The 22,173-nt window shown below is 42.9% G+C and overlaps 1 protein-coding gene across 1 annotated transcript in view; it reads right to left on the bottom strand.

Annotated features, from left to right (window-relative positions):
- SACM1L (SAC1 like phosphatidylinositide phosphatase) overlaps window positions 1-22,173 on the bottom strand; it is a 76,666-nt gene that overhangs the window by 10,876 nt on the left and 43,617 nt on the right. Inside the window, exons 5-12 of the mRNA XM_074988252.1 lie at window positions 19,595-19,744; window positions 17,956-18,015; window positions 16,026-16,059; window positions 5,066-5,167; window positions 3,775-3,860; window positions 3,502-3,588; window positions 2,963-3,031; window positions 2,790-2,869 (exon numbers count right to left, since the gene is read on the bottom strand). Of these exons, the coding sequence (XP_074844353.1) occupies window positions 2,790-2,869; window positions 2,963-3,031; window positions 3,502-3,588; window positions 3,775-3,860; window positions 5,066-5,167; window positions 16,026-16,059; window positions 17,956-18,015; window positions 19,595-19,744 (668 nt within the window). The remainder of the gene's footprint in view (window positions 1-2,789; window positions 2,870-2,962; window positions 3,032-3,501; window positions 3,589-3,774; window positions 3,861-5,065; window positions 5,168-16,025; window positions 16,060-17,955; window positions 18,016-19,594; window positions 19,745-22,173) is intronic.

The raw sequence follows: 22,173 nt of genomic DNA, 5'->3' as shown, positions 1-22,173 counted from the left end.
ATGTGTCATGTGACATGTCTACACTAGCCCCCTCCTTTCGGAAGGGTCGTGGTAATGAGGGGGTCTGGAAGATGCTAATGAGGCGCTGACATGAATATGCAGCGCCTCATTAACATAATGGCTGCCACACGCAATTCAAAGGTGCTGCTTTCGGAACACATGTCGCCCGTTTAGATGGGAGCCTTTTGAAAGGACCCTCTGGACTTCGACAGCCCCTTCTTCCTATTTGGTTTTGGGAAGAAGGGGCTTTCAAAGTCTGGGGGGTCCTTTCTAAAGCCCCCTCCCCATCTACATAGGCGGCATGCGTTCCAAAAGCGTCACTGTCGAATTGCGCACGGCAGCCATTATGCTAATGAGGTGCTGCATATTCATGTCAGTGCCTCATTAGTATCTTCCAAACTCCCTCATTACCATGCCCCTTCTGAAAGGCGGGGGCTAGTGTAGACATAACTTTTGAGGGATGAAATTTTCTGCTCTCCTCTAGATGATCCCTCCACTCTGGAAACAGTTTAAGGAAGCACATATTCACTAATATTTTACAAAATCATTGCTTTTTCCCCAAATGATGCAGAGAAGTGGACTTCATGCCTCAACTGGAGTCTAAAGGAAAGGTTTGCCTTTCCTATGACTACTGCCTCATGTAACTCCATCTGGAACCCATCAAAACCCTTCTCGTTAACAGGGTAACTGGGGAGGCACAACATTCTCTTTTCCTTGCTCCCCACCAAAAATTGAGTTATATTGCCACAAAGAAATGGATGGGCGACGAGACAGGATGATGGAAGGAGTGGGGGAATGGTACAAGAGGGGAAAGGCAGAAATAGGACAAAAGCAGGTGGGCTACGATCAGAAAAGTTTGGCAAAATTTAGTAAACTGGTAGCAAGAGGTCAAATATAAAACAGCAGAAAAGTGAAAACAACAACAAAACAGCTAAAACAACAGCGCTTATTTTCAAACAAAAAATTAAGAAGTCAGAGTCACAAAATAATAAGGAGGTTAGAATCTATACAAGGAGACTAAGATGAGACCAAGCAAGGGAAGAGAAAGGAAGCCAGTTCAGACAGCAGAAGTATGCCTTTGCTGTGGACCGGGGGAGGGGTGAGCAAACTTTTTACACTGGGACCCACTTTTTGTCCCTGCAATTAGCAGGACTCCCCACAACCTGTCTAATGCAATTCAAACTGATGCAAATTTTGGTTATGTTCACACAAAAAAACCTCTTTTGGCACATGTAAGAAAATAAAGTATGGAGAATATACAGACTATCAATTGGTATGTAAATGTAAATACAAATACATAAAACTAACATATATCATTTTCAACTAGATGGATGAGCCTGACACCTAGCAGCCAATCATTCTGCCCCCTTCTTTTGAAAAGTCATGCCCCTCCCGAGGGGGCTCACCCCCCACTTTGCTAATCCCAGCTGTAGACAACAGGAGTAAGTTTCTGTTGGTTGTGTGTGATTTGTCTGGGGTGGGTTGGTTTGTTTGTTTTAAATGACAGACTCTTCCAGAAGGTTTGTACAACACTGGAGGTGGCATTCATAAATTGCGAATGATTATCGATGGCAGGCAAATACCAGGCTAAATCAGCAAAACCCTATCGTGACTAAAAATAAGGCTTTTTCCATCCATTTTTAAAACTTCAGCATTTGAACAACTTATAATTGAGAAAAGACAGACAAGAGACTGGATTTTACACTTCAGTTCCTGTAAAATGGTTTTTTAGTTCTATAGAAAGTAATGCAAGAAATTCTGAAAGTCATTTATCTCTAAAAGATGCAGCTAATACCAGCCTTGAAAATACAATAGAAAGTCTCATGGAAAGTGCTCTTAAAGATATGCTCTCCTCATCAAAAATCAACACGAGTAAATATGCAAAACTACGGCAATTGTTGGAAGAGGCAGGGGGGCACAAGGCACTGAAAAATGTGAGTGATCTAATTCCTTCCATAAGAGCCTTGATAAAATGAGGATTATGGATTGGACATAAACTTAAAAAAGTAAATGCATGCTACACAAATAAAACTAATTGCATTCAAGGCTAAATTTTGCCCCTAGGCTTGTTAGACATTTGCTGGTATCAGAAGTTCCTTACAGGAGAATCTCTGGGATAAAGATAAAAGATAAAAAATTTAAAGATTTGCTGAAAATTCATACTGCCTTCACATTCAAACACAGAGTTAAAGAGAAAGCAAGATTACTATGTTAAAATAACGAACTACCATTGTTATACGGCACATGCACCTGCAACTTTGGCAATCACGGACATTTAATTTTTCATTTGCTTTCCACACTGCTGTGGCCCATACGCTCCATCCGGGCTGCATACCCAACAACTTTGTCTTGGTGTCTTTTTTCCACGTGACTTGACACCTGGAACCCTTTGGGCTGTAATGCCTCACCACTTTCCGTCTGGAAGCACGTTTCTGCCACGAAGTCAATAAACCTTCATTTTCTCCTCAAAGAGGCAACGAATTTTGCAGAACATCCACGACATCACTAACCAAAATAACTATGTGCTCTTATTACTGTAACTCTCATTTTTATTTTTATGTTGCTGTCATCTCTCACAATTCCCTTTACAATGTACCCCCTGCCTATCATTTCCCGTTAGACTGAAAACTCTTCTGACAGGGCCCCATGTCCTTTTCCTGCAGTGTAATATCCATGTGTATTAAAAAAATGCAAGTTTCATGCAACAATTTGAGCACACTTTTCACTTAGGTTTGCTAAAGGAGCCAGAGATGTGCAGCAGACACGTATCAATTTTAGGTGATGTGTACCTGACCATTCCATTTCCCATGCTGTCTACCATTTTTGCAAATGTCTGTTCAAGAGGCTTCTCTGAGCCCTTCTGGTTAACCTGTGAAAAATAAAACAGTAATACCAAATCACTCACATTAGTTTAAAAAGGAGAGAGAGACAACCAAACTAGGCAGAATAATTAAAGGCATACCAAATTAACAATCATTTGTTTTCCATAGCTAATTATCTGAGAGTCAAAATGCCTTTGGAAGCCATCCATCTAGAAAACAAAGGAGAAAAAAGTGACATCATGTCTTTATAGATTAATGGGTCTGTAACCTATTAAAATTGCTCTGTTACAAGAATCCCTTAACGTAACAGTACAAATCGTTTTCTGAATGCTTACATGAGACAAATATCTGCACTCTACTCTGATCTGCCAAAATGTTGGCTCTCTCATATAAATGACTAGTATTGCCAGAGTGTAGTGGCTTTTAATCAGTGTGTACAAATGGCAACCCAGAAGAGACTATTGCACTCATTTATACTTATGACCTCATTCAAGCTTTAAGCCAAAGATTCCATGGATAAAAAAGCTGCACACTGACCCAAGCCTCTTTCTACATGAGCTTTAAAGGTGACATTTGACTTTTGTTTTAAGAATAGATTTAAACAGAATGCTGCATGCCAGTGAAAAGGAGCAGCAGTGTAAAGTTGATAAGCCCCACACGTCCAAGGAAAAATGCATACATGATTTACTACTTTGCTGATCTGTGGCTTTGGTTTATACTTGAGGTTTGGTCTCTGTGACCAGTAGAAAGGAATTGATCCACGGGTCTGGAAAACAAAAGGAACAAACTTAAATGACAAGTGCAATTTCATATTCTTGTTCATGACCCATTCCTGACTTTTATATGTTTTTTTTCCAGCTAAATTTAAAATCAGGTTTTGGGCAGATGGGAAAATGCAACTAAGTGAACTTAAACTAGACATGTGATCCATTCTGATAAGTACTGAATTTACCTGTACAAATGAAGCTTTGCTCCCACTGTAATGGATGATTTGTTCCGTTTCAACAAAATTAGCAGCATGTCCTTCTGAATCAATACCTGAGTTAGAAGAAAACAGAATACAGTTCACAGTTGGTCACGAGCACTGTTACTTTAGGCTTGAATTAGGATGGCATTTTTCCAAGTATTAAGATAAAACAATATAGAACAGCCAGAAAGATAAGTGAGATCTGTATCCTCTGTAGATCAAGGTCACCATCTGAGACACTATCAGCTCATGAAGCAGAGTCTCAGGGTATGTCTATGCTATGGGGACTATAATGGCAGATCTATGACACTGTAGCTATGCTTGAACACATAGCGTAGATGCCGCCTATTGCAACTGAAGGGGATTTTCTGTCTGTATGGGAACACCACCTCCTTGAGTGACAACTGGCAGTAACAACTTGGTGAAGAATTCTTCTGTTGATCTAGCTACATCTATCTTGAGGGCTAGGTTGCCATAGCTAAGTCACCAGGGATGTGGATTTTTCAGAAGAGCAGGGCTAGATCTTGCTATCATTCAGCTAATGCAGGGCCCTTACTATACTGCCAGCATCTCTTAATAGTTTAACTTAAAATATACTTATGTCAATACTAAACACAGATGCTGAAGTGCAGACACTGAAGTTTATCTTTGCAACTGAAAAGCCACAGCACAGGAAGGAACAATTTTGTCCACAATTCCTCAATGTACCTCAACACACAGAGGCTGAGAAGCAAAAGAAACTTCAGCTGCTACCCTTTCAGCCTTTGGCCTGAAATTAGGGAAAAGCAAAAAGTGTTACATAACAGCCAGCCAAGGCTTTTATGCCAAACACACTTGACAGTTGTAGGTAGGTGTGTGACCAAACTCAAACTTTCTTTCCCTATCCAGGAGAATGGTGTTTTTTGGAAAGTTCTTTATTAGTTTGGAAATTTCATGTAAGGTATTTTACTGAACTACCACCATCTTCAACAATTTATTTATAGGATAATCAATACTGTCAAACGTTTTAATTCAAATGTTCATCATCTTCAATTTTTGAACTAAGCAGTTTAATAGATGCATCAGCATATGAAATTGCGGTTTTGTGCTTAAGGATGTTATTCTATACAATTATTACTCTTCAGTAATATATTTGGCACAAAAACCCACATCAGGTGAAAGAATGAACCACAACAACAGTAGGGTAAGTAGTTAAATATCTATGGCATTTGAAAATAAGAAATTTAATTACACATGTTGACTGTTCCAACAGTGATTGCATTGTTTGTCACCTTACCTCTCACATAGTAACGCACACCAGCTCTGAAACAGCTTCTTCTAGAGATAAGTATCCAGTCAAAATACTTTCCATTTATGGAACAAGAGTGCATTGCTATAACTGCCAAGCATGTTAAGGAACACCAAACTTTTGTTTAAAAACACCATGGTAAATACTGCAGAAGTGAACAGGCATAAACATCTGGCCAAATAATTTAATAAAAAAGTATTTTGCCAATATTCAGGGATGACGTCTAGGTATGTGTATAAATACGCTGTTCTCGCTATGTCATCTTATTTACTGACATTTCACTTCAGCGTCAGCAGCCTAGTATTAATATAAGTACATGCATGACAGAGAAAGTTTTAAAGGATGCCAACTAAAACATATGAAGCCATTACAAATAAGAGAAAATGGAATTTGAAGAACCTTTGAGACCAGTCTCCAATCTCGTCAATTAAATTAAAACATTTAGGCCATGTCGACACTGGCACAAAACTTCAAAAAGGCCATGCTAATGGCCATTTCAAAGACTACTAATGAGGTGCTGAAATGCATATTTCAGCATGCCGCCAGCTGCAGCTCTTCGAAATTGCCACATTTCGCTCCCGTGCATCTTGTCCAGACAGGGGTCCTTTTCGAAAGGATCCCACCAACTTTGAAATCTCCTTATTCCTATGAGCTCATATGCATTTCAGCGCCTCATTAGTAATCTGGATGCCAACTAAAACATATGAAGCCATTACAAATAAGAGAAAATGGAATTTGAAGAACCTTTGAGACCAGTCTCCAATCTCGTCAATTAAATTAAAACATTTAGGCCATGTCGACACTGGCACAAAACTTCAAAAAGGCCATGCTAATGGCCATTTCAAAGACTACTAATGAGGTGCTGAAATGCATATTTCAGCATGCCGCCAGCTGCAGCTCTTCGAAATTGCCACATTTCGCTCCCGTGCATCTTGTCCAGACAGGGGTCCTTTTCGAAAGGATCCCACCAACTTTGAAATCTCCTTATTCCTATGAGCTCATATGCATTTCAGCGCCTCATTAGTAATCTTCAAAATGGCCATTAGCATGGCCATTTCAAAATTATGTGCCAGTGTAGACGTAGCCTTACACTTCTCATGAAACATTTTAAATCTACGAAACCCCTCTGGACACAATTAACTATTGCATATGAAAGAAAGAGTCATTCTAACAGCATTGTGTGTGTGATCTCAGGCTGAGGCCAAGAAAACAAAAATCTGAACTCAAAATAATTTCCAGACATCAGGTCAAGCACTTTCCAAAATGCTTTATCTTTTTCTAAAAGACATTCTTCCCACCTCTTGCAACCAGAATTAGAAAAAGAGCCTTCAAATCTGAACATGCTCTCTCACAATAAGAGCATCTTGACAATATGCTCCTGCCACATGTCAGAACAAGATTACTTTGTCAATAAGACAAATTCTGTCCTTATAAGCATATAGCCTCTACTGAAATCTTCAAGGGAAGCCACTCTGAAGGTTAGGCTTCGTTCCATGAAGGGACTGATTTCCAAAACATGATTGCTTAGATTTGAAGCACAGAGCAAAAAAATTCTTAAGATTAGCTGGAGTCAGCTGCATTTTGGTCCCTAATCCTCATGCACTTCACTTTTATCAGTACTAGATGTCACTATAGCTACGTCTACACGTGAAGCCTACTTCAAAGTAGCCTATTTCGATGTGGAGACATCGAAATAGGTTATTTCGATGAATAACGTCTACACGTCCTCCAGGGCTGGCAACGTCGACGTTCAACATCGACGTTGTGCAGCACCACATCGAAATAGGCGCTGTGAGGGAATGTCTACATGCCAAAGTAGCACACATCGAAATAAGGGTGCCAGGCACAGCTGCAGACAGGGTCACAGGGCGGACTCAACAGCAAGCCGCTCCCTTAAAGGGCCCCTCCCAGACACAGTTGCACTAAACAACACAAGATCCACAGAGCCGACAACTGGTTGCAGACCCTGTGCATGCAGCATGGATCCCCAGCTGCAGCAGCAGCAGCCAGAAGCCCTGGGCTAAGGGCTGCTGCACACGGTGACCACAGAGCCCTGCCGGGGCTGGAGAGAGCGCGTCTCTCAACCCCTCAGCTGATGGCCACCATGGCGGACCCGGCTATTTCGATGTTGCGGGACGCGGATCGTCTACATGTGCCCTACTTCGATGTTCAACTTCGAAGTAGGGCGCTATTCCCATCCCCTCATGGGGTTAGCGGCTTCGACGTCTCACCGCCTAACGTCGATGTTAACATCAAAATAGCGCCCAACACGTGTAGCCGTGACAGGCGCTATTTCGAAGTTAGTGCCGCTACGTTGAAGTAGCGTGCACGTGTAGACACGGCTTATGAGTCCTTGCAGGTCTCCCTCTGGCTATGGCTGCGTCTACACTATGAGATAAAATCAAATTTATTTATATTGATTTTCTCATTCTGCAGTTTATAAAAGTTTGATTTTGACCATCCTCATTTCACACCGTGCTCCCCACAAAGTCAAGTCATTGCTGCCACACACATATTGGCTAACATCGACTGTTGCAGTAGTGCATTGTGGAAAGCTATCCCACAGTTCCCTCATCCCCATAGCATTCTGGGTACGCTCGCTGGTCTTGACGTCATCTTCCCCCATTGCATATGCATCAATCCCCTCCCGATCCCTGAAAGTATGTTGATCCCTGGCAATAATGCAGAAGACACTCAAAATCAGAAAAAGTATTTTGCGTTTCCCCCACACATTACATTGCCAACACAGGTGCAGCGACTGTTTTCTCAACTGGCCATCCATCCCACCTCCCATCATTGCCGAAATGTAATCCCTGAAAATAATGCAGGGGTGCAGAATGTTTCTTACATTGAGAAGAACGTAGGAAGAAAGGATTTTTGGTTTCCCCATACACTATACGGGTGTTAGGGATGGTCTTAAATGAGGGATCCTGGACTGTGCAGGAAAAAAAGAAGTGTTGGTTTTCCCCTGGCGGCAGCAAGCCCACATATGGGCGAAGGTATCACTGGATGACCAGTTGAAAGTGGTCCTCCCTCAACAGCAGCAAGCCCCTTGGCCACTGGGAGGGAGGACTTTTCCCTGGCAGCAGCAGAGAGCCCAGGTATGGGCCAAGGGGCGGGGCTGTCACTGGATGACCAGTTGAAGTAGTCCTCCCAGGTCGGCAGCAAGCACCCCAGTCTCCGGGAGAGACTTTTCTCCAGCGGCAGCAGTGAGCCTGGGTATGGGCCAAGGAGGATGGGGACAGTGGATGACCAGTTGAGCTGTTCCTTCCCCACGATGGCAGCAAAGCCCAGACTTTCTTTCCCATGTGACTGACAGCATTGTCATCAGCTAATGGCAGGCACATCATTTTATTGGGTTGGCTTAGGGGCTACTCACATAACGTGGCTGAGTGCAGGAAAGACCCAGACTGTGTGGCACCTGTGGGGAGGGAAGAGGGTTCACCCACAAATGTAAACCACTGAGAAGAAACTTCTCAGCATGTTATGCAAGCATGACCCCCAGCAAAGCTTTGTTGACGCATGATACGGCGGAGCAAGGGCTGGCAGCAGCCAGCACAATAAAAAGAAAAAAAAATAGCAAGTGTACAGAGAGAGCCGTGAACTCCCTGCGGGGGCTACTTCCATAGGTAGATGCATAGAAAGAAAGAAGCCATTTCTCAGGCTGTCATAAACTAACAAGCTCACAGCTAAAGGCTCGCTGCTCCTGCTTGGAAATTCAGGCTCTTCCTGCTAGTGGAGAGCAGCAGCCAGAGTGGAGCACTGAGTGGGGCACTACGGGTTACATATGGGACACCTCTGGAGGCTAATAAATTCGCTTTTAAGACATGGCACTTCCACACTGGCCTTTAACTGAACTTCTGAATTCAAGCTTGAGGCTTTCCCCATCAGGTAACTGCTGTTTTTTAATCTCAGGGATTACTACACCAAAAAAAATCGGGCTAATGGTCTTTACAGTGAAGACAGTCTTGTGGTAAATTAGAGCTAACTGAATTAAATTTGAATTTGTCTCATAGTGTAGATGCACCCTTAGGCTGCCACTACACTACGATTCTCCCATCGGAGGTAATGAGGCAATTCAAAGCAGGCTAATGAGGCCCTAATGTGCATATTCAGCACCTCATTAGCATAATAGCAACCATGTGAACTGACTTCCAATTGCAGATTTACAGTTAAGATGGGGGCAGCTTCGAAATAAGTGCCCCACTTTGACATTCCCTTACTCCAATTTAGTTCTGTGGGAGTAAGGGAATGTCAAAGTGGGGTACTTATTTCAAAGCTGCCCCCATCTTCCCTGTCCACATGCAATTTGAAGTCTGCTCACGTGGCTGCCATTATGCTTATGAGCAGTAACAGAGAGATAGCCGTGTTAGTCTATATTCTATCAAAACAAAAAAAGCAGTCCAGTAGCACTTTAAAGAATAACAAAATAATTTATTAGGTGATGAACTTTCGTGGGACAGACCCACTTCTTCAGACCACAGTCATACCAGAACAGACTCAATATTTAAGGCACAGAGTACCACAAATAGTTATAAAGCTTGACAAAGAAGTAAAATTGTAATCAAGGTGGGCAAATCAGAAGAGAAGAGGGGCAGTAGGAGTGGGGGAAGTCAAGAGTCAGATAAAACAAAGTATGTAAAAGAGTCCTTATAATGGGCCCGGTAATTGCCATCCCAGTTCAAATCACGTTAATGTGTCAAATTGGACTATAAAAAGAGAGTTCTGCACTCTCTGTAGGCAAATCCTTAAAGTTCCTTGTTTCCTTTTCAGTAAAGCACAGACTTTCAGGTCATTAACAGAATGGCCCACTCCATTAAAGTGCTGACTGACAGGTTTCTGAGTTAGGATTCTGACCAGCAACCACAGGCTATACTACAATACCACCAATCCTGGAACTTTTCCTTGCAACAAGCCTCATTGCCAACTTTGTCCACATATCTATTCTAGAGATACCATAACTAGACCTAACCAGGTTATTCACAGAATCAAGGGGAACATTCTCATGTTCCTCAACTACCACCATATATGCCATCATGTGCCAACAATGCTTGCATACTTTGTATATAGGGCAAACAGTAAACACTCTTCAACAAAGAATGAATGGACACAAAACAGACATCAGAAAGCTCCTAACTCACAAACCTGTCAGCCAGCACTTTAATAGAGTGGGCCATTTTGTTAATGACCTGAAAGTCTCTGTTTTACTGAAAAGGAACTTTAATGATCGCCCACAGAGAGAGAGTGCTGAGCTTTCTTTTTATAGTCAAATTTGACACATTAACACGTGGTTTGAACCAGGACGGCAATTACCTGGCCCATTATAAGGACTCTTTTACATACTTTGTTTTATCTGACTCTTGACTTCCCCCACTTCTGCCAGCCCTCTGTTCTTCTGATTTGCCCATCTTGATTACAATTTTTCTGATTTGTCAACCCTGATAACTATTTTTGGTTCGCTGTGCCTTAAATATTGAGTCTGTTCTGGTATGGCTATGGTCTGAAGAAGTGGGTCTGTCCCACGAAAGCTCACCACCTAATAAATTATTTTATTAGTCTTTAAAGTGCTACTGGACTGCTTTTTTTGTTTTGATTATGCTTATGAGGTGCTGAATATGCATGTCAACGCCTCATTACCATAGCACCTCCGATGGGAAAATGGTAGGGTAACACCAGCCCTTATCAATACGAGTGCATAAAGTTGATTTTAAGGCATTTAGCTTGATTTTATAATGTGTCTGTCTTCACTGCCAACACTATTAAGTTGATTTTAAGGGGCACTAAAGTTGACTTTCTTGCCCCACCCCTCCAATGTGGTGTAACACCAAGTTCAAATTTAAAAGGTCAGATTAATGCTAGTGTAGAAACAGCATTACTTTAAAACAGTTTTATGGGCCTCCAGAGGTAACCCACAATGCCCCATAGGTGTACGTTCTGGCCAGTTTCACTTCTGCTGCTCTCTATGCGTGCAGCACGTAGATAACAGGAATCCGGGGAATCTGAATTAATGTTCTTTTTGACCAATGCAGATAGCACACCTCAGGAGCCATCATGAGTTCTCAGGGCTCTAGTTCTGATCCGAGTTCTCAGGGTCGCAAAAGGGCCCCAGCACGTAGACATCATGAGATCTTGGATCTCATTTTGGGGAGGGGGGTGATGAATTTGTGCTGAGCAGACTGCAAATCAGCAAAAGAAATGTGGACATTTATGGGAAAATTTCCTAGGGTATGATGGAAAAAAGTATGGGCCAGGAACCCCGTGCCAGGTCAAAAGTCAAGGAGCATCTGGAGACATCTCCCAAAACATGCTGCTATTGTAAGTGGCTCCATACCATTTTTGGGAGGGACCCGACCATGCTCCCCAAGAGGAGTCCGTGCTACCCAGGAAATCATCTGCAAGTCTCCACTCAGAGCCAACAGGGTGAGGAAGAGGTGGAGGCTGATGAAGAGACCACCAGTCAGCAGATGAAGCTGATCCAGATAACCTGGAGCTCTTCGTCACCCTGCAGCCAGTCCCCTCATTGGCACCTGATGCTCTGAGGTCCAACAATGCTGGAAAGGACTCTTTTGAGAAGTGTATTTTTTGAAGTGCTACAGGCAGGTTGCAGCTGGGTTGGGGTGTAGGTTTACTTCTGCTGAGCATGTTTTTTAAACTGCTACAAATGGGTTAGGTGCAGTGGGTCTATGCCTCTTAGGAAAGCTTTTTAACATTTTTAGGGATGGAGTGCTTATCCTTTTTCGAGACCTCCATAAAAGGTCTCAGCCAGGTAGTCTTATTTTTCACACAAGGGTTTTGAGGAGGCCCAATTTATTCTGGCTTCCACAATAGCACACCTTGCCATGCCAGGCAACCAGTAAGTAATCTGGCATCACGACGCCACACAGCCTTCCAGCAAATTTTCCAGCCTTGTGCTCACACAGCATAAGCATATTTTCTTTTTCACTAAAACAAAGAAGGAGTCCTGTGGCATGTTATAGACGAACAGATATTTTGGAGCATAAGCTTTTGAGGCCGATATCTCTTGGCAACCTTGAAGCAGCAAGGGAAGTTTAAAATTCATTTCATAAGTTTGTCCCCTTAACCTTATCGCATTGCTCCCTGGCCATTTAGATTTCCCAGGACTGCTCTGCTGCACCATGTAGCTGGTAGGTTCTCTGTCTCCCTGCTCCATGCAGCTGGCAGGCTCTCCTGGCCCTCTCCCCTCCCATGACACTCCTGGAGGGCTACATGGCTTCCTCCACCCAACCACATGACTGAGAAGGATTCATGAGCGGCTGCCAAGAAAGCTTTTTCTGTGCTTTACGTTTTAACAGGGCTGTCTCCTGCACCCAGCCTACCATGTGGCCTGCAGGCTCTACCCCTTCCTCCCACCACTTGGCTGCTGGGTGGTGTGGACCCCGCTCCCAGACCCTGGCATTTCCATCGCAGTCTTTCCCTGCTTTACGTGACTTTTTCCCTGCACAGGAATTATGATGAGCCACCGAGAAAGCTTCCCCCCCACCACTTGACAGTTTAGAGGGATAATCCCACGTCAGCCCACCATGAGCTGCTGAGAAATTTTTTCCCCCATGCTTCACATTTTACAGGGCTTTGTTTCAAACTTCCCCGCCATCCTTAAGCTGCCAGGCTCTTACCATGTCCAGAATGAAATGGCCTGGATAACTAACAGCTCCTGTTCTGCAGGGGCTAATTCACTGTCATCCTTAAGAAGCCCAAAGTGGCCTTGGAAAACAAAACAGTTGCAGGGATTGTCAAACAGAGAATCTTCCATTGTAGGGGTCAGCATGTTGTGTCACATTTAAAAACTATATCTAAATTTTGATCCTGACAGTCTTCAACAGGCAGCGTGAGTTGAGGAGAAAAGGTTAAGGAGATCAAGCAGACATCATTGTGGGGGGTAGGGGTGTCTGCTCATTCATAAAGCTATTTTCCAAAGCCTTCCTCTCTGATTACCAGTGACGCAGTCCCACCAGTGTGTGCTGATTTCACATCTCCAGAACAGCACACCACTGCAACCAATGTATCCAGCAGCTCTGCATTCCTGGTCTCCAGTTCTTCAATATCATCAGACTCATCTGTATCCACCTCAGCCTCCCACTGGCTTTGTGTAATAAAATACTGCATGACACTTCGGGAACTGACCAGAACACACTGTGCAACAGCTCTAAGCTGTTGGGGATCCACGCTAGCACCATGCAGCAGTGTGAACCACAGCAGGCTTTGGGAGAATAGCACAAAAATGGCATGAAATTCCTTCGGCCCTTTGTTTTCCAATGGCAGGGGAGTGGGAGCAGTGCACTCTGGGATGATGACATCAGACAACCAAAAGCATTTGCGGCACATTTTTTCCTGTAACAAACTGGGACAAAAACCCAGAATGCAATGGGACTGCAGACACTGTGGGACAGGTATCCACAATGCACTGCTGATGCAGTCAAACCTAATTAAGGCAATGGAGACACAATGTGTTGACTTTCTGGACATGTGTGGACATGTCTTCGACTATATAAAATCTAGCAGTAAAAAGTCAACTACAATAAATTTGACTTTATTTCACAGTATAGACATAGCCTTTGTTAATTCCTGAAAGAAAAGAGCCACGCGTGTTAGCAACTTCAAGAGACTCCTGCCATCAAACCCTTCACTGCCCAAAAGTTTTGCAATCACTACAATTTTTTTTTAAGTTTTGTCCTCAACTGCAGGAACGCTGGTGAAATTGTTCACTGCCTCCTTCCAACGTTTCTGATGCACAGCATTAAGGATGGACTGTTTTGTATCATCCAGGGATTTTTATTATGGTTATTCCAGCTGTGATGGCGTACCCTTTCCATGCATCTTTCACCACAAGCTGTGGATTTTTTTCCTATGATCTCTTCAATGTGGTCAAATGTGCCTCTGCTGTAATAAGTCTTGAATGTTTTTATTACATCCTGATCCATGGGTTGAAGGAGTGAGTTGGTGTGTGGGGGGAAGAGAGGGAGGAAGATGACCTCACTATTACGGTGAGCCAACAGTATTGAGTCTGGATGACTGGGTGCATTATCCAGAATCAACACCAGTTTAAATGCAACATTTTTGGGGTTAGGTAACATTCAACTTCATCAACAAAACAATTGTGAAGCCAGTCCAAAAACAGCGCAGCCATGACCCATGCTTTTCTATTAGCTCACCAGAAAACAAGACTACAGTTTTTATTTTTGCCCAAAAGAGCATATGGGACAAGGGCTCTGGAAAACAGCATGTTTTTTATCTGAAGCATTTGAGCAAAAATAGAGAGTTAATGATCTTTTGTTGCCTTAAAACCTGGAGCTGATCTCTCTTCCATTGAAAGAAACATGCATTTGGGCATACCCTCCCAAAACACTCCAGTCTCATCTACATTGACAACTTGTTCCAGCAAACAGCCCTTCTCAATCAGTTTCTTGATGCAGCTGGGAAACTGAGCTGCTGTTTCACGATTGCCTGATATCGCCTCCTCCACCAACTTCACATTGTTCAGGTTATAGTGCTTTTTAAATGTATGAAACCAGCCTTCACTGGCCTGAAACTTTTCTGTAGCTCTCCTCTCCTGCTTGTAAATTAATTTGGCTTTATTATGAATGCCAAGTGTACAAGGAGGCATTCTTCTTCTGCTTCTGCTCCTCCATCCAAAATGTCCAATGCCTTTTCCATTTTTTTTTTAAATGAGTGGACCACCTGGCATTCACGACACTTTTAAAGATGTTGGTGTGCCACTCGCAAGGCTGGCCTTAATAGCATCCTCATTTTTCTTTATTGTATGAATTGCAGATTTGTTAACACCAATCAAATGCTCAACAGCACAATTACTTTCACCTTGGGCATACTTTACAAGAAATTTTAATTCATCTTCTAAAGACACCACACTTCTTGCCCTCTTGGCAACACTGGAAGCACTTTCATTGTTCACTTTCATGCTTTGGAGGCATTTTTAAATTAGTTATTCAATTAATTACTGTATTCAATTCAATATCACACATTTGCACGCAAAACTAAATGTAAAATTATGCACAAATACTGTAATGCGCAAAGCATAAAGACGAAGCGCAAGTTTCTACAACTGAATGCCACAGCAGCGAAGTGAAAACAGAAGAAGGAAGTGGCTTCTCATATCCAGGCAGATCAACCATTCTCATAAGAGTCTTCAGGAAAATATGGAAACAGCTAACCACACAAATGTGCAAAGTTTGAATGTTCGGGCTGTGATGGCTTGTGGTGACTCGTGTACACTCAAGGCTGTTGGCTTTGTGTTTGCGGAACAGGTACACAGAATAAGATTCATGTGTACTCAAATCTCATGTTTGAGGGACTCAGTTGGGAAAAGATTGCTGTGATACGGTTCTAAACCTTCGTGTTAGGGGATAGTTGCTAAGGGCCAGCAATTTAACTTGGGAATCCTGTTCTGTGAAGGTTATAAAGTATTTCCAGTTGACATTAGGTAATACAGTATCAAGCTCATCTCAGAAAGCAGCACTCCTCAATTGCAATTTCACACTACTCTCTACTGCAGGGGTCAGCAACACCCAGCAAGCGTACCACTCTCAGCACGAGAGCCAATTTACAGTGGCATGTGGCAGAAGCTCAGCACCGCCCCTTCATTCCCCCATGCAGGATGGGAGGAGGCAGAACCAGGAGGCAGGGACTGGAGCCACTGCCACGGTGCAGTCCAAAATATAAAATTGTCTTCAATTGTTATGTGCTATATATATTTACAATTAGGATGAGAATAACCAAATATCTCAATTTTTGAATATTTATGTGCTAGAGTTCCAAACATGCATCCCCCCACCAGCAATAATTTCTGCCTCAGAAAGTCAAATATTCTTCAAGATAAACAGATGAAATCTCAAAAGGGGGAAAAACAACAAAAAAAAACACAACAAAAAACAACATTACTACAAATTTAGATTACAAAGCATGAAAAGGATACATCCATGCATCACTGGAAGAGCAAACCTATGGATCTGAAAATACAAAAGAAACTGAACAACACATTTCTGAGATAAATTGTATGTAAGTTGTCTAATAAAATAGATATTTCCAAGTATTAACCCAAAAAAATAACTGACAACAAACACATGAAATTAGTAAAAGGCAAGCATTATAAAAACAATTCCGTGTTGGGAAGATGGACACTTACTGCCAAAGAATAAGAAAAAGTTCCATATCTTCCAGATAAATGATTTCTTTGCATAAAGACGTTTTTGCTCACCAATAAAGCGACATAAAATGTGCGATGTTTCTTATTCTCCAGAAGAAATTCTGTAACCAAGCTTATCTAATAAAGTCAGTGATGACTTTGGTAACAAGCTGCCTTGGAATATAAATGGGTATTTTTATTCCCAGTTCTAAACAATTACTTCCTCAATATTTTTTGCTGCAAGAAAGCTAAATGTAAATTAAATATCTACATGTGTTTTCCAAATCCTACATGATTACCGTCAACGTGTAACATGAACAAATGTTTAGCTGAGTCCGGAGCTAGCAATACAAGTCTTAGCTAAAAAAACACGGTACACCCTTAAATATTCACATAATAAATAATATAAGACTAGGCTTAAAAATCCAAGTGTATAATGTTGCCGGGATATAATTTTCTCCACACGAGTAAATATGCCAGTACACTGCTTTTTATACTAATTAGCATTTAAATTAAAACCACTTAAAGGGGGCAGTGTTGCAAATTTAAGGCCATGTTTCCCTATATGGCATAAAAGACGAGAAAAAGGATGGCTGGTTAGATATTAAAGCTGTGTCCACACTACAGAGTTCCGTTGACAGAAGTTACAGTTGTCAGATACTTCCCGACACAACCTCTGTCTACAGAACATATCGATGCCTAATACAGGCTCCCCCATTAATGCTGTTTGTCAGCAGAGAGTGGCCAGATTGCCCAGCCCTCTGTCAACAGAACAGCCAACAGGGCAGCCTGGTGAACCAGAAGCCTCTCTGTCAGAGGCCCCCCGATCATCTATACTATTTTTTCGTCGACAGAGGCACTACACCTCATATGGTCAAGACAGAACTCTGCCGAGAAAACTGCTGCGTTCTGTCGAGAGAGTCGCAACAGAACGCCTTTGTAGTGTGGACGCTCCCTAGTTTTGTTGACAGAAGGGCTCTTCTGTCAACAGAACTCTGTAGTGTAAACCGAGCTTAAGTCACCAGGAAGATATTGAACAAAAGCACTGCGGAATTCTTTCAGTCTTAGACACCAAGGAAGCCCTTCTCGCCACATCATGATCCAGATCTAAAGATTTCGTAACCTTCTAAGATTGCTGCTACCACATTTGCTCCAACAGCTGCGACAATAAAGTCTTCCTTTTTCTTTCCACTATAAGGTTGCATCAATGGAGTGGGAATAAAGCTGGTCTCAAAAGGGTGTTCTCATTGAGGTGTGGACCTGCACCCCATCCACAGAATTGCAGCCAATAGGTAGAACAGAAGGAGAACAGACTTATCAGCCCAGGAACCAGAGGCAGTCAGAACAATCCATCCTGGGGAAAGGAGTCCAGAGCTAGGGCTAGGACTCCCTCTCTGAACCCCAAGCCACCTGAGACTAACTCCCACACCCAGCTGCTTCCTGCCCATCCTCCAGCCAGTGTCAGAGGACTTTTGGGTGAAACTGAAACGATTAGTTTAATTTAATTAAATATATTGTCAATAGCTTCCACACACAAGTCATTTTGCTATAACCAAAAGACAAGCACTCAATATTTTATGTACCATTGTTGTAGGTATCTGAAATAAAAACCTACAAGACTTAAAAAAAAACAAACAAACTTTCTTCAGAATATTGTATCTGTGGGACACTTGAGAGAAAAAAAAAAGTCTTAAAAAGGAAACTTCAAAGCATTCATTACCTCTGGCTGAGCAGCAAATTCTCTAAGAAGATGGCCATTCCACACAAACCGTGGATCTGCCTGTAATGGGGAAAAAAAAAAAGCAAATATGCAAATAGGGTGTTTGGGGATTTGTTTATTAAAAGCTTGTTTGAATTCTGTGGTGAGGCAGGAGCCGAGCATTATCTTGCAGTAGGGCAAGTTTGGCTGAGCAGATGTATGGTAATGGTGGCATACCTCACTTTCACAAAATGCTGTTTGCGTACTTTTGGTTGGATGGATTGCAGCACAGAGGCGTAACTGGAGGCCCTACTGGACATCAGAAACAAGATGTTTCTGGTCCAGTTTTCACAGGTAGTGACTATCCTCAGTCTGTTGGCTCTGCAGCTACACTATGCACATATATATTAAACATACAAACCACAGCCCCCCCGCATTTTTTTTTTTTTTTTTTTTTTTTACAGTTTATGCATTAGAAGCGCTAATTTCACTGATTGTACCATAAACTCTTAGCTTAAAAACAAATGGAGATTTACATAAGAACAAAGAACAGCTGGAAGTGTCAATGTATGTGCTAGAAAGATACAAGACACATGCCAAGTCATAAATATTGACCTGCTCAGGTGTGTAGGTCTCAGGCTTCTAATGCTGACAAGTTGTATTGTAAAGGACATGATACAAAGCTCAGTGAAGTCACTGGAAAGACTCCACTGATTTCAATGGACTTTGGAGGAGGCCCTATAAAAACAGTACTATTCCACACTGAACTGTCTTAAGAGGAGTACTTTTTTTTTTTAAACAATATTTGTAACTTTAAAAAAAAATTAAGCTGGGGAGAGAACTATAGACTGTGCAATATTTAGACTTTATTATGAAGATACTTGGGAGCTATATTCTGGTAGCTAAATTATTTTGAAATAGAAAAGAAAATCAGCAGTGGCAGGCATAAAAGAAAAAGAAGTTGTAGTCACTGTGTATTTGTAGCATACACAGGCAGCATTTTTACTCATTTTTGGTAAACACAACCCCACTCACTAGCTCACAACTCCAGACCCACTGCTGCCCAAGAGATTTGATTTTCCTTTATAAAATAACGAAGAACAGAAGAGCAGCCCCCCAAAAGACGTTTGTAATGTAAGATAACCCAAGCGTGAAACATTAATGGTTGTGGCAAGCAGCTTACAAGCAGAAAGACACAAAGACCTAGGCAGACAGCAGAAGCAAACAAAAGACTAGATATTACGCTAGTTAGCTTCAAAACTTGTTTCTTTTGTTTTTGTTTTTTTTTAAAAATGCTGTCTTGTGATAGGTTTGGCCACAGACTATTGAAATGTCATATACACAAATTGAATGCTACAGAGCCAGGGATTCTAGGGCTCTGTTTTAGGACCGCAAATCTCCCATATTAATTTTTAAGGGGGTATCTACTTTATGAAATCAAAATAGCAAGCATTAAAGCTAATCTATGTCACAGAAACATTTAAGAGGATGAAGCTGACTCCAGACCCCTGATGAGTTCTTATTTCTGGTTGGACTGAATCAAAATAGATTAGTGAAATAATCCCTTCAGATATCTGATATATAAAATAAACCCACTGCCATACATAAAAACTAGTTGACAAAGAGCTAGATATGAGGCAGAAATCAATGGCATCCTTACCCTTTCCAGTAAGCTCATTTCTTGGAATTCTGGACTGGTGTTGGCTAGCCGCTGTAAAGTGTGTGTTATGTCATATGTTGTAGAAAAGTAAAATCCATCCACATTCAAGACGTGATTAAGCATTGCTAAAAAGGCTTTATTGTCCTGTAACTGTTGGCAGAAAGAACAGAGAAAAAGCAGCATTCTTATTTACCAACACCAAATAGTTGTTTTTAAGCTCCCCTTTTTAAAATTACACTGATTTTTTGCTTACCATCAGTCTTGCAGGTATACTTTTAAAAACATAAAACCCCAATACAAAAGGATACCATGACATCACAATTTTTACACAATCAAATGCTGGCAGTTTACAATATACAACTGTTGCAGTACACCCTAATTCACTATGAACAGTAAATGAGAGAAAGCTGTACTTAATAGAGTTTGGCCAATAATTATTCCTGGGGGGAATTCTGTGTCACTGACTTTTTTGTTCTTCTCTGCAGAATATACATTCTGCTGGAGAAACAATAAAGCAATAAAGTAGCACTTTAAAGACTAGCAAAATAATTTCTTAGGTGAGCTTTCGTGGGACAGACCCACTTCTTCAGACCAAGAATTCTGTTGGAGAGTTGCTGCAGCTTCATCTTATGCTCAGCAGGAGCACCAAACGAGCACACAGAGAAGACGGGCGAGAGATTGCATTCCTCACAGTGGAGTAAGGGGAGGACATGAGAGCCAGACAGAGTGGGACACAGGGACTGTTGTGGTGGGGAGGGAGGTCACAGACTAGGGTTCAGAAGGACTAGAGGGAGGGACAGATTAGAGCATGGGTTCAGGAGCTAGTGGCATGACAACACTGATCCAGGAGCTGCATGGGAGAGGGGCTGCAAGGACATACGGAAAAGTGAACAGATGTGCCTGAGTGGAAGAGGCTAAGGGCTAGCCAGTGTCTGCATGAGGGACTCACTCACTCCCCAGCTCACTAATAATCCCTCTTCCCCCATTCCCCTCTCCCACAAAACACACACATCACAATCCAACCCTGTTCCAGATTTCTCCCATCCACATACAACAACCCTCCAGCTTCACAGCCAGGCTCCTTCTCTCTCCCTCAGCTCCTCCTGTTACCCTTGTCTCCCCCAAGCTTTTGCACTGCTTCGGAGGGGTGCAGGAACCAGAGTATACTAGAACTGCCAGGGACTTCAAGAGGTCATGAAGTCTAGTCCCCTGCACTCACAGCAGGACCAGTCACCATTCAGATCATCCCCGACAGATGTTTATGCAACCTGCTCTTAAATATCTCCAGTGATGGGAGATTCCACAACCTCCCTAGTCAATTTATTCCAGTGCTTAAGTACCCTGACAGTAAGAAAGTTTTTCCCAATTTCCAATCTAAACCTCCCTTGCTACAGTTTAAGCCCATTGCTTCTGCTATCGTCAGAGGTCAAGGAAAAGAGAAGTTACTCACCGTAGTAACGGTGGTTCTTTGAGATGTGTCCCCGTGGGTGCTCCACAATAGGTGTCAAGCTCGCCTGGCGCCGCAGATCGGAACTCTTCCAGCAGTTTCTCCTGGATCGCGCATGCGCCGGCGTGTGCCGTTCCCTTGTGCGCCCCCGGCCACGTGCGCGATCCGGTCCCCGCCAGTTCCTTGACCAACCGCCTCGGATGCTCCTGAAGAACACTAAACAGAGATCCGAAGCGGGGAGGATGGGCGGGTGGTGGAGCACCCACGGGGACACATCTCGAAGAACCACCGTTACTACGGTGAGTAACTTCTCTTTCTTCTACAAGTGTCCCCGTGGGTGCTCCACAATAGGTGACTACCCAGCAGTAACCCAAGTAAGGAGGTGGGTAATCGGTTTATGTGCAGCTTGCCCCCGAAAGGACTGCTGCCGACAGACGGGTGTCCTCTTGGTATACCCGATGTAGTGCATAATGCTTGGCGAAGGTGTCGTAGGATGACCAAGTTGCCGCTCTACAGATGTCTATTAACGCGATGCCCTTGAAAAAGGCTGTTGACGCCACCACCGCCCTGGCAGAGTGAGACCTGGGCGGGGCCAGCAAAGGAGTCTTTCGAAGTTCGTAGCACATTTTTATGCAGGCCACAATGTGCTTTGAGATTCTCTGTGAAGAGAGACCTCCTCCTTTTGACCTGGGAGCGAGAGATACTAGAAGCCTGTTCATTTTCCGGAAGGACTTAGCTCTGTCTATGTAGAAGGCCAACGCCCTCCTCACGTCCAGGAGATGTAGGCGTGCCTCCTTGCTGGAGCTGTGAGGCTTCGGGTAAAACGAGGGTAAAACTATTGGTTCATTAAGGTGGAACTCTGAAGAAACTTTCGGAACAAAAGCTGGGTGCAACCATAAGGTTACCGCCTCCTTTGAGAATACTGTGCAGGGCGGTGTTGCCATAACTGCTGCGAGCTCACTCGCCCTGCGAGCTGACGTAATTCCAAGGAGGAAGGTTGTTTTTATCGTAAGGAGATGCAGGGGAACTGTGGCTAATGGTTCAAAGGGTGGACCTGTTAGCGTGCTGAGCACCAAGTCCAAGTTCCACGATGGTGGAAGCGGTTTCCGAGGGGGGTACAGGTTTACCAACC

Source organism: Carettochelys insculpta, chromosome 2 (assembly GCF_033958435.1).
Source record: "Carettochelys insculpta isolate YL-2023 chromosome 2, ASM3395843v1, whole genome shotgun sequence".
Classification (NCBI taxonomy): domain Eukaryota; kingdom Metazoa; phylum Chordata; order Testudines; family Carettochelyidae; genus Carettochelys; species Carettochelys insculpta.
The sequence above is the reverse complement of the archived record's forward strand: the minus strand, read 5'-3'. Positions and strand labels throughout refer to the sequence as shown.